Source organism: Paramisgurnus dabryanus, chromosome 4, assembly GCF_030506205.2.
Source record: "Paramisgurnus dabryanus chromosome 4, PD_genome_1.1, whole genome shotgun sequence".
NCBI lineage: Eukaryota > Metazoa > Chordata > Actinopteri > Cypriniformes > Cobitidae > Paramisgurnus > Paramisgurnus dabryanus.
In genome coordinates, this window is record NC_133340.1 from 40,631,858 (window position 1) to 40,651,547 (window position 19,690).

A 19,690-nucleotide genomic window follows, 5' to 3' on the forward strand; every position below is an offset into this window, starting at 1 on the left:
TTCATTACATTCATTCAGGATGTTTTCTTTACTGTTGACCACTATTTCTTAAAAAACAAAACAATTTGTGGTATACTTGGTAACAAATTCCCAAATTCCATTCTTACAAATAAGTGAATTACATTGAGGCAGGAAATTAAATAGACATTTTATATGTGGGTATTACAGATTTTTATCATCAAAATAAGTAGATTAAAACACACTTACAATACAATATTTTATCGGAAAAGAGTTTGAATCATTTTATTCACATTAATTTACATAAAAAGTCAGCTGTCCAAAACATTAGAACTAAAAGGTCAGTATGTAACTTTTTGAGAATCACTCAGATATATATAAACAAATCCCTGAATAATCATTACAAACAATAGCAGCACTGATCCACAAAGCTAAGATACAAATTATTTGACAAATCAAGCACAAATTATTCCCTTCTACTGTAGTATCCCTTTCTTACACAGGAGTGAGTTAAGATAATGTTCATGTTATTAAGATTTACTTTACATACACACACATCAGTTGCATGATAAAGCATTCGGTAGGACAACAGGATCCTGCGATCCCAAGACCTCATAATGAGCATCCTTAGTGAGAGGTTTTTGCCTTCCTAATTGCATCCATTGTATAATCCGACCTGTTGTCATGGAAACACGAGAGCATCATTAGAGAGGTTACCAAGGTTCGCTTCCCACCAAAAGTCTTCTGATCAGTCAGCCCCGGCAGCCGATGCCAGTCAAGATAAACGTGCGCTCGCACGCAACCCGTCATCTCCGCAATCCTGAGTCACTCTCTCCGTTTGAATGTGTCACTGTCTGCTCTGCTGAGCGCTTAGGGTCAGGATTCGTTTGTTCAGAAGAGTATTGTGGTGTTTGAGATAATCAATCAGGTCTGCCTGCTTTTCGACCACTTCCTCCAGACTGGAGCCGTCCCTTGGAAATGAAACACAGACGACACGCGCACCTGTTTTAAGTGTTTGGTGCACACAGGCTTGACATGCGACCACGTGTGTGTGGCTATATAAACACTCATCCTGTAGTTCTCAAACGGTGGTCCACAAAGACTTCAAGTGATTGGTTGTGAAGCACACTTTCAGAAAATTGTCAAATAAATATCAAAAGCTGTCACTGGGGCAGTACCCCTTAAAAAGTCACAATATGTAACTTTTAGGTACCAATTACTAAAATACGTACCTCTGAAGTAGTAATATGAACTCTTGAAGTCCAAGGCTGTACTTTTTAAAAGCGGCAAAGGTTTATTTTTTGAAAGGGTACCGGCCGAGTGACAGGATGGGACAATTTTTTGACGCAGCTAACTGGTATTCAAATGTACACCTTTAATGCACTGCAAGTTGCTTTGAATAATAATGTTACCTGAAACCTGTCTCTGTATGATCATCACTGGAGCAGCCAAAAGATCGCTCCTCTTCATTCACATCAGGACGTGGCTTTTTGCTGTTAAATCTCACCACATGTACTGAAACACACAGAGGACGAAGTGAACAAATGTTTAGTTTTCTGGATCATTGCACCTCTCTCCAAACATCTCACATTCTGCCTGAAAAATATGTTTTAGTTCCTCGTAGCATTGAAAAATTATTGCTAGGATAACACAGATCAAGATCTCAAACTTGAGCGGCTTGAGCGCCTGCTCAACTGGTATGTTCTGCTTTTACTTAAAAAAAAAGTGTTTCTTAGACTTAAATCTAAGTAAATACTTAAATCTTTTAGTTAAGGTTTTCAATGAAATTGTTGACGCACATATATGCACAACAGAAGCCTTTTTAATGGTGGTCTTTCACTTTTTGGTTCTCATAGTGAGATAGGAAATGGTACTAAACTGACCAAAAACCAGTGGCGGCCAGTGACTTCTTTTTTCGAGGGCACTCGATGTGAAATTCGTCACAACATGTATGTAGCCCGTCATGTGTGTGATTCTTAATTTCAAAATATGTGTTCGGCGCATCGAGTGAACCTGTGTGCATCACGTGTTTTGTCAAAATAAGTGCCTGCTGCAGACGCGTCTAAAGGGTTTATGATAAAAGAGACGCTCGCGGTTGCCAGATACTCGCATAATCTCATGCGTAATCAGAGTTTACTGTTAAGGGAGTGTCTTGCGTGTATTTTGTGAACGTGAACGTCTCTTTTATAATAAATGGTTTTGACACATGTGCAGCAGGCACTTATTTTGACAAAACACATGATGCACATGGTTCAGATGACGCAACAAACACATATTTTGAAAACACAAGCAACACACAAGACACTCCGAACACATTTTGAATTTGCGCCCCTCGGATGAGCAGTCATGAGCCGCCACTGCCAAAAACACTTATAAATTATGTCACAATAATATATAAGGATGAGAAAACTCATGCTATTGCACTCTTTGAGGATGATTCTTCTAAAAATAGTTGCAGGGTTAAAAAATACTGTTTGAAATGATAAGGATTGATCTGGACAGAAATGTTAATAGCAGTGTATGTGTGAGTCTGATGGTGAAAGACTCGTAACATGAGCTAGGTGTGTGAAGACACACATTCAGTGTGAGCAGAAATCACATTCAGTCCAGTTTTTTTTCACCGCAAGGTGCGCAAGGAGACGCGTGGCTGGCACGTGTTGTGTGTTTTGTAGGTGTGAGAACGCATGCCAACTGTGCGATTTCACGCTTGGAGTATTTCCTTTCTCACACCCTTAATGTCTCTCAATCATTGTGACTTAAATCTCTCTCTACTGCAACAGAATAGCAAGTCAAACAAAACCAGTGAGAAACTACAAATAAAATATCATCTTGAGAATTTACAAAAACACAAAAAATTACACAAATGTGCTAAAAGGATGGCAAAAACTAAATTTAAAAGGGGGAATTGGATCTGATATGCATTTAACAACAAAAGGATTCTTTGCCAAATGCCCTTAAAGGAACACCAAAATATAAAAATTCTCTTAACCTATGCCATTGCAGATGTATAAGACTTCCTTTCTTCAGTTGAACACAAACAAATAATTTTATATTAAAATTTCATCATGTTATTTTCGTATATGGTACTCAACATAACAAAGCCCCAAAATCCACATATCAATGATTAAAGTAAACCAAATGGCTCCAGTAGGTTAATATACATATTCTGATGCAATATGTTGGATACATGGAGCTTATTTAGCAAACAATGTGTCGATTTAAAAGAGGAACTATATTGTATGGCGGAACAGCACTTTTGGGAGTACTTCAACTCGCATGAAAAGTCCGCTCCCCTTCTCCCTCTCATAATGGGAGAGGGAGGGTGTTACTGCGCCGAGTTGAAGTACTCCCAAAAGTGCTGTTCCGCCATACAATATAGTTCCTCTTTTAAATCCGCTTAGAAAAGCGCTACGTTTTATTTTGTACCACCAAACTTGCTCGTATAACTACTAGTCTTAAATAGGAAAAACGTTGATGTGTTTGGTCACTTCTAACTTTATCTCTGATTGGTACCATTGAATGAATGGGGCTAAGCTAAATGCTATCGAAGTGTCGCAGCGTGGTCCAGCGCTTACGTGCACGCACACAGATGATAGAAGGATGTATCAACAATTCTTAGTTAAGGTAATAACATAGTTTATTATTGAAAATGAGTAGACTATTCCTTTAATCCGTGACTTATTCACAATACCCTCAAGTACCTTATTGCTTATCTAAATCGGTTACCAAACACAAATATTAAAGCAAAAAATATGCATCTAAGCCACTTTCATGTACCAAAACCACTACAAGCACTCCTTCCACTTGAAAAAATAGTCCCTGACAGACTGTGTGAACAGCAACAGTTTACACTGCAAAGGCTGCCGTACAGTGATACACAGAATCGTTGGGTGAAGCGATCGTAGCTTTTTTACATAATAAATAAACATCAGCTACTAACCAATCAGAATCAAGTGCTGGAACAGTCTAATCTCTAAAACGCTCTACGTATCAAACGCTGAAATATATCAGGACATCTCAAGGTGCCTGAATGCATTCTAATTACACCATAACGACCTAAACCAGCAACGCATATACAAAATCCTCAGTGTCATTCCTGACCCACACCTAAATCCCAACCCATCACAAACACACCAATCAGATAAAACTCCTCTTTATTCAATCACCTGCAGGAAATGGGGGCCAACAGGCCATTGAATTGGGCAGGAAGGGACTCCTCTCTTTAAAGATAACGGACACCTTTTCTTTCGCTCTGAAGTGCCATAAACACCAACTACATTAGCGATTGAAACAGTAAATGAAGACTAAAACATAATACTGTGTTGCGTATACCTGTGTGAGTTTAGGTATGTAATGTCGGAAGGTCATTAAGGGTAATTTGTCAGTTCTGTCACCACACATCAAGAATAGTCCTGAAGGAATGTTTTTAAAGAGACAAAGTGATAGGTATTCTGATATACGTGTCACATTCCTCATATCTCTGTTAAACGGTAGTGCTTCCCTCCACAAAATACAACGTAAAAATAAACACCATTACAATAAACCACGCACACACAAACACAGAGACCGTAGCTATGTTAGTTAGGTGTTACTGTAGCTCAACGAGTTGCATTAACAGTACAAAAGGCTATGGGTTCGATCCACACATACTGATAAAATGCACAGCTTGAATGCACTGCAAGTTGCTTTGGATAAAAGCATTAACCAGATGAATATGTAAATGTAGCGGGAACCTCAACAATTTCTCATTACGATAGTTTATATACTGTACCCTTGATATTTTACATTTAAAGCTAAACATGATCCAACCGATTCATGGGTCTTTTTTATTAAGAACCACTTCAAATATGACTAAAATGAGCCATTACTGTACACAAACAGAATTCATAACATGTCAATAAATATTAATTAATTACAAACACATCCCATTGAATGGCATTTTTAATAATAGCTGACGTAGCTTTTATTAAATGTAAATTTTTTCCTAATTTATTTCCAAATCTTCCAACTAAACATCAAAATCACCTAATATCATCCTCTCATCAGAGTTCGTTCTGAGGCTGCGCATTTGGACGTGACGGGGGCCGAGCGCATCTTCCACGTGCATTGCGGTAAAACAATGCAAGTCCCGATTCATCTCCCTCCCTCCTTCGTCCCCTTTGAAGGGCCCTAAACTTCCTTTGAAGTGCGGAGGTGGCATACGACCCATACAGAACTCTGCATTCATGTTCAAATGAAGAGAGAGAGGCAGAGATACAACATCACAGAAGAGACTTCAAAGACCCTGAAGCATGACTCTGACCTAACTGCACCTTCCTTCAGGAAGAAGGACAGATAGATGGATATTTGGATAGGGGAGATCAACGGCGAGTAAATGGACAGAGATCACCCATTAGCGCATTGAACGTGGATTTGGAGATGCACGGCACCTACAAACGGTTCGTTGAGGAAATGTGTGCTTACTGAAAATCCGTAGTCATGCACAAAGATGCATACTGTATACCTAAATACTTATATAACAGTAAATTTGAAGATAACACTTATCCCCCTTAAAGGGTGGGGGGTAACTAATATGCATACTTCATATAGAGTGATATATGAGACTTTGTGATATCTCCTGATAGGGCTCATTGAGAATGAAGTGACCTAATGAGGGTGTGTCCCTATAGATAACATGTGGTCAAGCTTCACTTCACTAATCATCTGTGGAATCCAGGCACTGATACGAGAATGCGTGTAAGAGTGTGTGCGCGTCAACAGTAAGACAATGCCATGGTGTATTAGGGTGGGGTGGCTTCAGGTTGCCTTTGGCAAAGATGAGCCCTGGAACCATAACAAGCCTCTTCCCCCACATTCTGTATCTCTCTTTGGCATTATCTTAAATTTTCTTTCTCCTCGGTCTCTGCTGGATATCGCGTTATGGCGAGCAAAAAAAAAAAAAAAAACGTAATGCAAAACACAGACAGATGAGGTAAGAATCCCGATCTGAGTGGAACACCAGCTGCTTATTGTGTTTCTAAAGGGGGTTAAGACAGGAGTTTGGGCATTGTAATGCATGCTTGTTAGCTTCTGGGGGAGGTGTGTGTGTGTACAGACCTTTGTGAAAAATGCAAAAGTAGCCTTCAGGAACATATTAAAAGAATTACTCTACATCTTTTGAGATGTATACGGTGTTCATGTATGAAGGAGAAAAAACGTGTTTACACTGGGGGTACTTGTATTTTGCATTCCTCATAATTGAATACTTTGGTCAAAAATAATTGTATTAGTTTCAAATAAATAAAAGGGACACTCAGACTTTAGACTCTTCTGTAGTTACATCGTGTACTAAGGCCGACGGAAAATGAACAGTTGCGATTTTCTAGTCAGATATGGCTAGGAACTATACTCTCATTCTGGCGTAATAATCAAGGACTCCGTAAAATGGCTGCAGAAGGCGCAATGATATTACACAGTGCTTAAAAATAGTCCCCTGCTATTGAAAGTAACCAAGGGGACTATTTTCGGCTGCTGCGTTATATCATTGCAGCCATGTTACAGCAGGAAAGTCGTTGATTATTACACCAGAATGAGAGTATAGCTCCTAGCCATATCTGCCTAGAAAATCGAAACTTTTAATTTTCCGTCGGTCTTAGTACACAATGTAACTACAGAAGATTCAAGTTTTAAATAGAAAAATATCGAAACTCATTGGTTGTTTTTTTGCGCGATGCTAATGGTCTAATCAGATTCAATGGATTGTGCTAAGCTATGCTAAAAGTGGTACCACCAGACCCGGAGATCAGTAAAGAGAACCTAGTAACATTGCTGTAACATACACGGAAAGCATTCTGTGTGAACAAGACACAGAAACAATGCCATAAGGGGTGTGCCATAGTGAGGACATGTGTCTCATCGCCACCAGAAGTTATGATTCAGCTCTTTGACACAGGGATTTAAACGCAGATCAACATTCAGAATGGGAAATGTCGGCAAACTGGACTGAAGCAGAGATCAGGGTGCACCGGCATTACAGAAAAGCACATCACACGCTCCTTATGATTTTGTCACAAAATATAATGCACTCGAGAGAAAAATCACAAATAATTAGCAAACATAAGACGCTGTGCAAAAAACCTACCAAGTACAGGACCTTAAATACATCACGTGTCTTTAAAGGATCTTTAAGGTATGTGTGTGAATACACCCACAGATTCCGAAAAATCATTGGAAGTGTGATTGAACCAAAAATCAAACGATCCCGGAAAAATCCCAGATGCATTAAGGTTATATATATATATATATTCACAGAATGTTCTTTATATTATGTAGGATGATTTTATGTAGAAAACAGCAAATCACAAAAAAATGACTTTAGCTGGGTTTTCATATGCTATTCATATATTGTTTTTAACTTTTAAATCCTAAAACTGTATTTCACGAGTTCACATTGACATGTTATCAAATACGAAATAAAGCATATTTGGCATGCTGTCCAAGGGGAGGGCTTAGAGCTCAAAATATTAGCCCAAACCCAGAGTACTCCCCCCTCTCTGGGATAGATAGAGAGTGAGGTGATGGGGTGGAGGAGGGATGCTGCAAAAAAAAAAAAAAAAAACTGTCACAGGATTGAGGTGAGGGACAGCCATAGAGACCTCTTTGCTCTGATAGGTTGGGTTACATGACCAACCATGCTCCACCTGAACTTAAATAAACTTAATTTCAAAGAAAAATCACAGCATTTCTTTCTTTCTTTATTCTTTGTTACACCATTCCAGCATCTATGGCTATATATATGGCGAGAACAAGTTAATCCATACACAGGTTACGAGAGGGGCAATTTTTGGTATCTCCAAATCACCTAATTTGCATGTTTTTGGCTTGTGGTAGGAAACCTGGAGTAAACACATGCTGACACAGTGAGAAATGAGAATAACAGCATTTCAGTGTGGTTACTGACTTGTGGACCCTACTTTATTCTTTACACTTTCTTTAGGAAACCGACACGGAGTGTGTGTGTGTGTGTGTGTGTGTGTGTGTGTGTGTGTGTGCGTGTGTGTGTGTGTGTGTGTGTGTGTACCTGCATATTTAATCAGGCATATAACAGAGAGCAGCAGCTCCAGACAGATGATGGTCAGTAGGAGATACACAGAAAGATTCTTCAAATGTACATCTAGCAGTGAGGATGAAGCGATTACAGTCAGCATCGCTGCATTACCTGTGTATGAGGTCAAGGAAATAAATTTTGATATTATCAGCAACAGCTAATCCTCTACCGTCATTAAACTAAACTTTTGTATATGGTCATATGACATCCTGCTTTATAGATATCAGTATTACCCATTAAAAGCTCCATATTTATGCAAGCTTATAGACAAAATGTTAAATGCTCTCTCATTTGTAAGCCGTTTTTGGATAAAAGGGTCTGCTAAATAGTTGCCGTTTAGTTTAGTGGTAAAGCACTGCATTAGCAATGCAAAAGATCCTGGGTTTGAACCCAGGGAACACACATACTTACAAAAACTTGTAATGCACTGTATGTTACTTTGGAGAAAAAGTCTGCCAAATGGATAAATGTTATACTGAATCAATAATTTGGCAAAGATTTAGTTCTAGTCACTTTTTGTTCATTTACTAATAATTGTCCTTGTGCTGCCATCTAGTGATCATTTGTAAAATACTGCACAGGTAATTTGTATGAGGTAATTTGATAAATTCTGTACAAAAATGTGACAACCTGAAAGTGAGTAACTTATTTTTTCATTGTTGGGTGAACTATCTGTTTAAGCCTTAAGGTTATTATGCAGATTATGTTTATAAAGTCTAAACTGTGGCTCTTTAGTTGCTGTTCATCAGTATGACAAGAACATACTGATGAATGTATAGATTTATAAATCTATACATTTAAAAACTGTGACAATATAGTATTATTATAAAATGAGCAATATATAACAATATGAAGCTCATGATATATGCAAAATATTGGTGAGAAAATTTGGAGATAGATCCTACCATTTTTTATTTTATTTTTTGTAAACTGTTACTTTTGTCTACAATTTTTGTGTAAACTTCGTGTTGTGTAATATTAATTTTCTGAATTAAAGGGATAGTTCATACAAAAATAAAAATTCTGTCATAGGAAAAAGAATACTATGAAAGTGAATGGGGCTCATGAACCGTTTGTTTACAAACATTCCTCAAAATATCTTCCTTTATATTGATCAGGCCAAAGACATTTATACAGGTTTGTAACAACACGAGAGTGAGTAAATGAACAAATTTTCATTTTGGGAAACATGATTTTACCTGCAGAGTTAATGAGCAGGGGAAGGCTTTTCATTCCTCTTGTCATCCTGTAGAAGTTCAGATAACCCCTCCGTCTCACAGCGCAATGATGATGCTGGACAAATCTATCGTATATAAAAACAAGCACCCACAATGCAACTTTTCCCAGCACCACCAGACTCTTGGAGTCGATCCCTTGGAGCGCTGCTGTGCATTGAGCCGAATGCTCATCAGATATCCAGCAAAACACAGTGATCACAACACACAAGGTCACATACACCACCTGCAGTCCAAAAATAGTGAGAAGACACAAAAAGAATATGTGAAAGCAATGCACATGAAATTTAGTTTCACTGTATCTTCTACATCTTTAATGGCAGCAGACGTTAGAAGATGTTTTATTTCTGTGGTTATATCTACATGTAAATAAAATGTTCTGTGGTTAACACAATGTTCAAATGAAGCTTGCTATGAAATGCTGTCATATTTAACTTCCTGTCTTAGACTCCGGGCATTGTATAGTATCACAGACACAGCATGCGTTTTTTTTTTGTTTTTTTGCAATGCATACTAAAGGAAGACTTCAATGGTAGATCAATTCTATCATTATTTGACACCTGACTTATGTTATTATTACAAACATGTATGTAAGTAGGAATTGAATCCTTATGCAGCTCTTTTCTATGTATTCAAACTTAAAGGAGAACATGATAGGCTTGTAAAAAGCCTTATGATAGCTTTGTATAAAAACATAATGATCGTATTTGCTCATATGAATCCCCACCACAGCAAGGTTCTAAAATCCAATCCACACAGAGGTTTGTCAACATTTCATTAAAGTGTAACTTCATGTCTATGGCACTATGTTTCATTGATTTTTATTCATTTGAGGTATGTTTTAGTCATTATGCGTTTTCCCTGGGTATCGAACCCATGACCTATGCAGTAGGCAATGCTCTACTAACGAAGTAGAAGGAACACACATATTATATTGTTAAAGGGTAGACTCATGGGCTACATAACAACTTACATGCAAAAATGAGAGTACACCCACTGCCCAATGAGTGGGTAAAGTTTGAAACTCTCTCCTGATGGCTGATTCAAGAACATCTTGGGAAAGAATCGGACCGTCGATTAGAGGCTCATCATCAGTACTTTGTGTAAACTCTACATTTGAGATCTGAAAACAAACGCGCACACACAATAAAACAAACACAAGTCATGTAACTGCATTTGCATGTTTTCAATTTGTTACTTTGAAGTCTTGCATTTTAAAGTACAAACTTATAAGGCGCATTAGGATAACATAACGACTCTCATTGATGAGTCTTCGGTGATTCAACAAAAACTTTGTTAAAAGACTCCCATCACCAGCTAAACGACCTAGAGAATAGCGCAATTTGTAAAACATTGAGTTAAGTGACAAGTGCCTAATTAGAAAGAATAACTAAAGAGGTGCGTTGATACATGGAGGTTTACCATAAGTAAACTGTATAAATTCTTACTAACAGCTTGACATATTAAATGTAGTATCGTTACAGCTTCGTGCATTGCGTCACATATAAGGAAAACAGCAAGAAATAAAGGTCTTTATACACACGCCATGTGTCGATGTGCGTTCAGACTCCATCACACTGCCTCTTCTCACAGACGAAGCCAGACACTTCAGATTTAGGCGAAACTCGCAGACAAAACATTTCTTTATTTTAACTTCCGGATTTACCGAGCTCAGTGTGACGAAAGCTTGATTCATGTATATTAATTAAATACAAATTTTACCCGTCGCTGATTGGCTGTCATATGTTGTGGGTTGGCATAATTATTCGTATTTATTGAATATGTAAAGTCATCATTCCGTATTTGGCTTTGAGGTGTTGAGGGCGTGGCTCATGAATATTAAATACATCACATGGCATTCGGACAGTGGTAGAAATGTATAAAATGTATAAATTAATCCCTATTTCTTAATAAACCGTTATTATTAAATAATAGATTGATGGGATTATTTTATTCCCATTTAAATTTTTATTTTGTCCAATTTGTTATACATTTAGTAAGTGATTATCACAATAAAAGTCCTAGCGTGAGTTTTTACCACAGCTAGGCAAAGACCGAAAAGCGCCATTATATTATTCTTCTATACTCTTTGAGCTGGGTGTCGCTGGGTGTACTGCATCTCATGACATTCGGACAGTAGTAGAAATGTAGAAACGCATTAATTAATTATTATTTTATTAATAAGCCTTTATTACTAAAATAGGATTAATGGAATTAACTTATTCTCAATTTTATATTTTATTTAATTTAATTTAATTTAATTTTATTGAGCAATTACCACAATATTGGATGGTATATCAATGAGGAGGCTAGAGATATAGGGATTAGTGTTTTTAATATTGCTTCTAGTGTGGTGCTGCCAGCAATTCCCCCTTGGTTTTTTCCCATGCCCTCTATTGATATGCAGTTACACAAAGACAAACATAATGAGGAGAAAATCCTGGATAGCATAACAGTACAAGATTACATAGATCATGTATATTATAGTGCCATCCAGATATATACTGATGGATCAAAAGATCCAGATTCTGGTACAACATCTGCAGCAGTATTTATACCTCTATTTAAAGTCAACATTTTGAAAAGAACATCAGATTTCATCTCAGTATTTACAGCAGAATTAATAGCAATTATATTAGCATTACAGTGGGTTGAAGAAGTTCAACCAATCAGATCTGTTATATGCACAGACTCTTTATCTGCAATTGAAAGTATAGCAAGTGGTATTTCTATAGCTAGACAGGATTTAATTTATGAAATACTACAAAGTCTTTTCAGAATCAGACAATTGGGAATCAGTATTTCTTTCCTTTGGATACCAGCTCATATGGGGGTGACGGGAAATGAAGAGGTGGATAGTTTAGCTAAACAGGCCATACAATTTTCAGAAGTTGATATTAAAATTGCATTAAGTAAGACCGAGATAAAAAGTATAATTAGTAAGGAGATTAGGAATAAATGGCAGAAGGAGTGGGACAGTGGAAATAAGGGTAGACATTTATACAACATTCAAAGAACAGTAGGTTTGGAAAGAAGAAGCATTGGAAACAGGAAGAAGGATGTTTTAATTTCAAGAATGCGCATTGGCCATTGTTTATTAAATCAAAGTATGTTCAGAATTGGGAAACACCAGACTGGGTATTGTGGAAAATGTGGCTCGGAAAAAAAGGAAACAGTTGAACATGTATTATTAAAATGTGAGGCTTATGCAAGAGAAAGATGTAAGTTATTTCAAGCTTTAAGCGAGTTGGAAATGAACGTTGTGTCTATGCAAGCATTATTAGGTGATTGCCCAAAGCAGGTTAAAGTATATGAAGGAATAATTAATTTCTTAAAAGATACTTTTTTAATTAACAGGATTTAGGTCACTACTACCATAACGTTATCCACACTCCAATCCAGTAGGTGGCGGGAATGCACCATTTAAGTTTGGTTTGCCAACTGCCATTAAACTTGAGAAGAAGAAGAAGAAGAAGAATTACCACAATAAAAGTCATTGCGTTAGTTTTTACCACCGCTGGGCGTCGCTGCTTGTTAAACTACTCGTGTGACAGTCGCCGAGCAAACTTTAAAGATGGCGTCGACCTGTTCATGGAAACCATGTGGAGATACAAGACAGGATGCTTTAATAGGTAACTTTTAAATATAAGAAACATCTGAGAAGTACAATCCAATCACATACATTCGTCCATATCGATTTATTAATCTGAAACTGCATATTAACGCGCCCACGTGTTTGTATAATTGTAGCCTCGCGTTCAAATATACAAGTCAGTGATGTTTATTTTGTCATGTTTTAACGTTGTTGTTGTTTTTTACAAATTAATATAGTCTTAAATTGATAGCAGCGATTTAAAGAGATTGGCTGTGTTTTTGTTGTTATTTCTCTATGGTTAGTCACGTTACTATCTTTATAGTGAAATTCTCTAATGGACACGTGAAAAAAGCAGAGCAGCTGAAGATCGGAGCCTTCAAACATACAGATGAGGTCAACCCCAGAAAGAAAAACCGACGGATTGTGGTAAAAACGCATTTGCAATTAAAATATTGAGTGTCTGTATCACTTTAACATGTATGTATATAAAGCTGGAGTAAATCGGTTAAATATTTATTCTTTCACAGGTGGCAGAATCAGACAGGCTTTCTTATGTTGGAAACAACTTCGGTTCTGCTTCATTGCAATGTAATAACATGTGCAGGTAAGACCCTTATATCCCAGCTGACAATTTTTGGTTCCAGAACGTATATCTTACGTTCTCTGTTTGTTAGCCAGGAACACTTTCTTATTGTAAATTGAGTGTTTTACTGATGGTGTTGTAATTGTTGTCATCAGGTATTTTGTGGGAGTCCTTGACAAGAAAACCATGAAAATGAAAGTTCATAATGCTCAGCTATTTAACATGCAACCTGTAATACCAGGTAAATATTTTATGGATATATTCTGTGATGTTTTTATGCTCCGCATAGGTGTTGTAGTCTACAGAGACGGGAGCTATTGTCCATTGTGTCTTATGTTTTTAAACAACATATAAATAATAGAAGACTGTTGAATTACATTGTGTCTGTCTTTAGGTGAAGCAGAGGCAGCAAATGAAAACACAACGCAAGCTGAGACATACAGGGATAAGGTGAGTAAATGGATGTTTCTCATGCTTTAAAAACAGCACGTTTGTGTGTGTCCGTGTGTGCGTGCAGTTTTTCCATTCAGAGATGAGCCTGTTTAAAGGACCTCCATTCACTAGGTGGCGGAATGATACGAAAGGTGAAGCGGTTACTGTGCCGTTATCAGTACAATATCGCACGCCTCTTAGCCAATCAGATTCGAGAACCAGAAAGAACTGTTGTATAATTGATGATATGATTTTGCACAGCGTTAAAACAACAATTACAAAATTATTGCAAACTATATCTTGCAATGGAGGGATGTCTGATGGAAGTCTGGTTGTTATGTATTCTTTGTCAGGTGGATGCTCTCATTGAAGCATTCGGGACAACTAAACAGAAACGTGCGCTGAGCTCCAGAAGACTCAATGAGGTGGGAAATGACACACTGCAGAAAGCTGTGGCTCGAGCTGCTAACAACATCATTGATCAGAAAGGAGTGGAAGGTAACTATCAGTTTCTCATCATGGTAATCACAATATAGTGGTTGTAACAAATTTCCACCTGCATTTGACAGTAGAGGTTTGAGCCATGGTGAATTTTGTGAACACCGGAAATAAAGGTGGGAAAACAGGACAATAACCGTTTGATTAAACAATTTGTTGTTGTTTTATAAATAATATGAATAAAAATGTTGAGGCAAAAAGTAATACTTCAGTTAGTTCAGTTGAATTAGATGAAGTATCATCGACCGTTAAAACAGTACTTTCTAAATAAGCATGTTTTTTTGGGACAACGCCTCTCCTTTTATTGGTAACTCCTATATTTAAGGGAATTATGTATAGTAAAGTGTTCATCAAATGCACAGTTTAAAATTTTGCCATCCGGGTACCTACTATTGCCTACTGTTTCTTACTATGTAGGATGGAAGTAGGCGATTTTGGACGCAGCTATGATGTTTAAAAAAAAAATCAAAAACTGGCATTGATTTCTGCAGATAACCAATTGTTAAAAAAGTTACTATCGGCACACATTTATCAGTTTAACCGATATTTCTGGTAGCCTCTTATGGAACGGCTGAAATTCCACAAGGGGGCGCATTTGTTCCTCAGACGTTGCACAATAAACATGACATCCGAATATATTCATTATAAATCATGAATGAAAAGTGAGATTCGAACGAATGTCTGTTAGTGAACTTATTGTATACACTATTTATATCGTAATTCGGTCAGAAACTTCAAGATTGTGAGATGAACAAATCGTTTTGGATTAAAAGGCTTGGATATTCCATTTCCTTGGACTTTTGGGGATTTATGAACAATTTGTTTTGGACAATTTCACTGAAGCGGATAAAGGAAAGATTTTGAAGGTAAGTAAATATCCTAAATCGGCGCCGCCCGGTTCAGGTAACTAACAACTAGATTACAGTTTTATGACTGCTAAAAATCATATTATGCTTTCTGTGTGCGCTTAATGGAATCCCGAAAGTCTAAGCTTTACAACGATGTGCCGCATGACCGTATATTTTGAAGATTTAATGCTTCAAAGTTACAATGACGTAATGCAGCCTCACGTGCAAGGGAGGGGGTGTGCCGTGTACGGCACAGTGTTCCTTATCAGGTTAAACTGTTTTGGAAAAGACTAATGGTATTGTGTCTGTTTCTATGTGTCTCAGCTCTGCATAATGCTGTAGCTGAAACGGAGGCTCAGACAGATACATCAAAGTTCCTACCTTTCTGCAACACTGAGGCAGACAAACCAGAAGACGTTTACCCTTTTGATGAATGTATCCTTTTAATTGTCTATATACGTTATATATAGCCACTTTGTCTAACAGCTGTGTTCGCGTCAAGTTTCTTAACTCTGTTTAAGTGTTGTCTCCAGTTGAGTATGAGGCCCTGAAGGACATTGGTGTAAAGATGGCAGAGCTGACCCCTGAAAACCTGCAGAAGATGAGAGATGAAGGCAGGTGAGGAGAACAGGATCATGTCTTGGTTGGCAGCTTTACTTGAGATGCACTTTACCATTTAAGCTAACTTTAGATAGCTTTCATAATTCTGTTTTGTGTTCTGTAGTCCACAGACTGTTCTTAAACATCTTGAGTTCTTGCCCAAAGAGGCCGCAGCTCGCGAAAGATTGTCTCGGTGCGCCTGGTATCTGTCTTTTCTCATAAAAGTCTCACTGCAGAAACGTCTCAGTCGCAAATGTAAGTGTTTAAAATGTCTCTCTGTCCTGAATTGTTATTATGGCATGACCACATGCTGTTTTTCTATTGTTTTCTTTATATCCTTTTTTTTTTATTTAAGTTTGTGTTGAAAATGGGTGTCCTCGAATCATCATCAACAAAGTGCTGAAGAACTTCACAGTGGAGAGTTTTCACGATGGCAAGTATGTGTGTAGCAAATGTCTCCTTGAGGAGCACCTCATTTCTTCTTTGATTATTATTTTAGCTTGCCAAAGAAAGTCTTTATCTGTTTAGACCACCTACTTGATAAGGGAAATCTCTATAAAATTGTGTGCTAAAATCACAATTAAACAACATATTTCTGACCAACAATTAAACCTGACATTAACTGTACCATAAAAAAATTGCTCATAACCTCAAATTGCTCTAAAAACAGCTTTTTTCAAGGTTGTTTCAGCTACTGCACGTATGTACAGGTAGGCTTCATTGATTATTGGTTCTTTTAACTGGAAGGCGCGACTTCCTCACTAGAGTGGGCATATTGAGCGTTGCATTGTCCCCTATTCATAATCATTATTATATTCAATATCTTTGTTTTAACCACCTTTCTGCGTATTGTACCCTTCTAAATTTTGTCAAGCCAACATTAAGTGGCAGTTTCCCGGTTAGGGCTTATCCTAGTCCCAGCCTTAAATGAGAGTTTGAGCTGCCCTACATTAAAAACACTTTGTATTGACATATCTTAACATATATCAGTGCCATTGTTTTGTCTCAAGATGCACACCAGTATTTTTTTGTAAAAATACTGGTAAGGTTTGTTTGTAAAAACTACTTAAATGTCCTAATATAACTAAAGCCTAGTCCTGGATTAAACCATACCCTGTCTGGGAAACGCCCATATAGGTTTGTCATAATCTTTTCTTGATAATATTTATAATGCTGAAATGTTGGATAATAAGTGCAAGTTTGTCCATCTCTGTAGTTTGAGGAGCACAGTGTCGACGTCCATGCGAATGAAACTGGCGTCTCACTGTTTGGCTTTACTTCTGCACATGGGGGATCAGACAGCCAACCTTACACTACTACACAGAGACCTGGGCATCAGTGACATCAAGTCAGTCATTCATTTATTATAAATATTTTACACCTCGGTTGTGATACTATATTATATCAAGATTTTGTGTTTTTGTCATTTGTTGTACAACTGGTGTATTTCTATCATTTTGATGGCCATAAAATTTTGACCCCATGTTATTCCAGAAACAATCAATGACTTGCATTTGCGAAATGCAAAACAATTATTTAGCAGAATAGAGGTTTTTTTATTTATTTATTATAATTATCTCAAAAAGTTTAAGACCCGTGTGCTTTATTCCAGATTTTCTGAATCCATATGACTGAATTACACAAGCATTTACACATTGTATATCTGATTTGATGTCAGCACTAATCAAGGACAAGCTACATGACAACCAATGACAATTGTTGCCAAATGAGTAGTTTACATTTGTTGAATTTAAAGGACAAGTTCAGCATTTTACACTTAAAGCCCTGTTTTCAGATTGTTTATGATGAAATAGAACGGTTTTGACTGAAATTTGGACATATGCGGCTGCCCCGAGAATTTTCGGGTGTTTGTGTTTCACCTCCCACCTTTACAATGGGTTTAATAGTGCACTGGAACAATCCTTCCTAAAATGCATTAAACTTTCGTTCACAAAGACGTGAAACTCACTGAGTGGTCAGGGTCGTTCACTGATATGCCCACATAAAAATCGCTGCAAAATACGCATTCCAACAGGTTTTATCGTAGTTTTTTCCAACTCCATTGACTTGTATTAGATGTGCTGTGAGGTACGGTATTACTCCGCGCCGGGAACTTTGTTTCAATTCTTGCAATTGGCAATGGCGGATTAGCGCTACCACCTGGGCTGGAGTGTCTATATTATTATTCAAGCTCTAAGCGGAAGAATGTACGGGTGTGAGGCGTTTGGAAAAATAGGTCCACAAGTTTACAACGAATGCTAAAACAGCTGTTGGAAAGCATCTTTTGCTGCGATTTTTGTGTGAGCATATCAGTGAACACCCCTAACCACTCTGTGAGTTTAACGTCTTTGTAAACGAAAGTTTAATGCATTTTAGAAAGGATTGTTCCAGTGCACCATTAAACCCATTGTAGAGGTGTGAGGTGAAACACAAACACCCAAAAATTCTCAGGGCAGCCGCATATGTCGAAATTTCAGTCAAAACCATTCTATTTCATCATAAACAATCTGAAAACAGGGCTTTAAGTGTAAAATACCGAACTTGTCCTTTAAATTGTTGCCAGATTTGACACTGTGTCTTGATGCACAATTTGTGAATGAGATTTAAAGGAGTAGTCCACTTTAAAGATGGGGCCCATTGACTTACCATTAGTATTTTTTTCCTACTATGAAAAGTCAATGGACCCCATCTTTTAAGTGGACTACTCCTTTAAGTTCATGGACCTTGATAGCTTCAAAATCTTGATAGCTTCAAAATCTATTTGGAAAGAGTCACAAGTACATTTTGCCAAATGTGTTGATGAGTATTAGATATATAACTTAATAAAAAAAGCTTACTTTTACCTTACCATGACTTAACAGTTTAACTTTATGCACAGGATGTTGGAGTTGGCCAAAGCCATGGGCCTGACTCTGTCCCGTACATCTGCGTGCAGTACAGAAGAGGTTGGGACACAGGATGAACACAGGATGGCATCTCTGGTTCTTCCATTAGTCTGTTATGATCGGCATAATGAACGCAGGAAACGCAAAAGGATGAAATGAACTGTTAAGAGCTTATTTGACTGTTTTAATTCAGCAGTTTTTGTGATATATTTGAACAACACTGTTCTTTGGAAGTTAAAAGTAAATGTTATTTACTTCAATGAAACTGGACTGGCCTGACTCTTCATTAGTTTGCACCTAATCCTAATGCACTGTTGATTCCTTGTTAAATTACTCTGTATGCCATTGTTTCTCTTGTAGAAATCAAATGCAAATTACAGATAAATAATAAGTGTTGGGGAAATTAAAAGATTTGCAGTTATAGAAAGATTATATTTGTACTACACATAGGTAAAAAAACAACAAAACATAATAGGCACATTTTAGTAGATACATATTGCACTTTACAATCAAACAACTGTAAATGTTACAAAAACAGTAGCAGCCTGCTGCAAATCAACTTGTTTATTGAGGTTTAAATTCAGCTCCTGAAATGTTTTGGTAGAAAATCTATTTAGACAGGACTATGTTTGTGTAGTATACTACCACACTATTCGTGTACTAGCATGTTTGCACTGTATAAAAATTCTCGGTATGCATACAATTGATGACCTTCTATTACATTTGCTAAAATACAACAGAGCATGCTGCATCCCACAATGCAATGCTCTGACTAAACATGAACTAGGAGTAAATGTGACCCTGTCTGTGAAATCCAGGATAAAGTGTTATAATCTTAATTATAGGATTAGGAGCATCAATGTTTGATTTCAATATTTGTTAGTAATTTAGGATACTTTTTTCTTCCATGTAAAAAAAGATATTTGTTTCAACTAAGATTTTCAAGGCAGCACAAACACGTGCTTCCTTA

The 19,690-nt window shown here is 37.2% G+C and overlaps 2 protein-coding genes across 3 annotated transcripts; one reads left to right on the forward strand and one right to left on the reverse strand.

The window, feature by feature from the left end:
* Nucleotides 1–217: 217 nt before the first annotated feature.
* On the reverse strand, nucleotides 218–10,960 carry tmem192 (transmembrane protein 192). Of its 2 annotated transcripts, none has more exons than XM_065254595.2 (6): nucleotides 10,823–10,960; nucleotides 10,253–10,402; nucleotides 9,244–9,505; nucleotides 8,018–8,155; nucleotides 1,371–1,473; nucleotides 218–929 (listed from the first exon to the last, which is right to left on the reverse strand). In XM_065254595.2, the coding sequence occupies exons 1-6, from the start codon at nucleotides 10,850–10,852 to the stop codon at nucleotides 806–808; spliced, it is 807 nt and encodes a 268-aa protein (XP_065110667.1). In that variant the 5' UTR covers nucleotides 10,853–10,960; the 3' UTR covers nucleotides 218–805. The 2 variants fall into 2 exon arrangements, with proteins under 2 accessions (XP_065110667.1, XP_065110668.1); XM_065254596.2 differs by having other exon boundaries at nucleotides 10,819–10,945.
* A 1,842-nt stretch (nucleotides 10,961–12,802) lies between these two features.
* polr1e (RNA polymerase I subunit E) lies at nucleotides 12,803–18,879 on the forward strand. Its single transcript, XM_065254600.2, has 12 exons — nucleotides 12,803–12,911; nucleotides 13,197–13,300; nucleotides 13,402–13,478; nucleotides 13,613–13,698; nucleotides 13,852–13,907; nucleotides 14,243–14,387; nucleotides 15,560–15,670; nucleotides 15,757–15,853; nucleotides 15,960–16,090; nucleotides 16,191–16,272; nucleotides 17,052–17,183; nucleotides 18,714–18,879. The coding sequence occupies exons 1-12, from the start codon at nucleotides 12,854–12,856 to the stop codon at nucleotides 18,877–18,879; spliced, it is 1,245 nt and encodes a 414-aa protein (XP_065110672.1). The 5' UTR covers nucleotides 12,803–12,853.
* Nucleotides 18,880–19,690: the final 811 nt, after the last annotated feature.

Bases quoted from the DNA above. Each gene is read 5' to 3' on its own strand.
- tmem192 (XM_065254595.2), bottom strand. From the start codon at position 10,852: ATGGAGTCTGAACGCACATCGACACATGGC. The intron at 10,403-10,822 runs GTGTGTATAAAG...GTTTGTTTTCAG, and splicing joins AACGCACATCGACACATGGC to ATCTCAAATGTAGAGTTTAC. The intron at 930-1,370 runs GTAACATTATTA...TTCATTTCCAAG, and splicing joins CATACAGAGACAGGTTTCAG to GGACGGCTCCAGTCTGGAGG.
- polr1e (XM_065254600.2), top strand. From the start codon at position 12,854: ATGGCGTCGACCTGTTCATGGAAACCATGTGGAGATACAAGACAGGAT. The intron at 15,671-15,756 runs GTATCCTTTTAA...ACTCTGTTTAAG, and splicing joins CGTTTACCCTTTTGATGAAT to TGTTGTCTCCAGTTGAGTAT. The intron at 15,854-15,959 runs GTGAGGAGAACA...TGTGTTCTGTAG, and splicing joins AAGATGAGAGATGAAGGCAG to TCCACAGACTGTTCTTAAAC.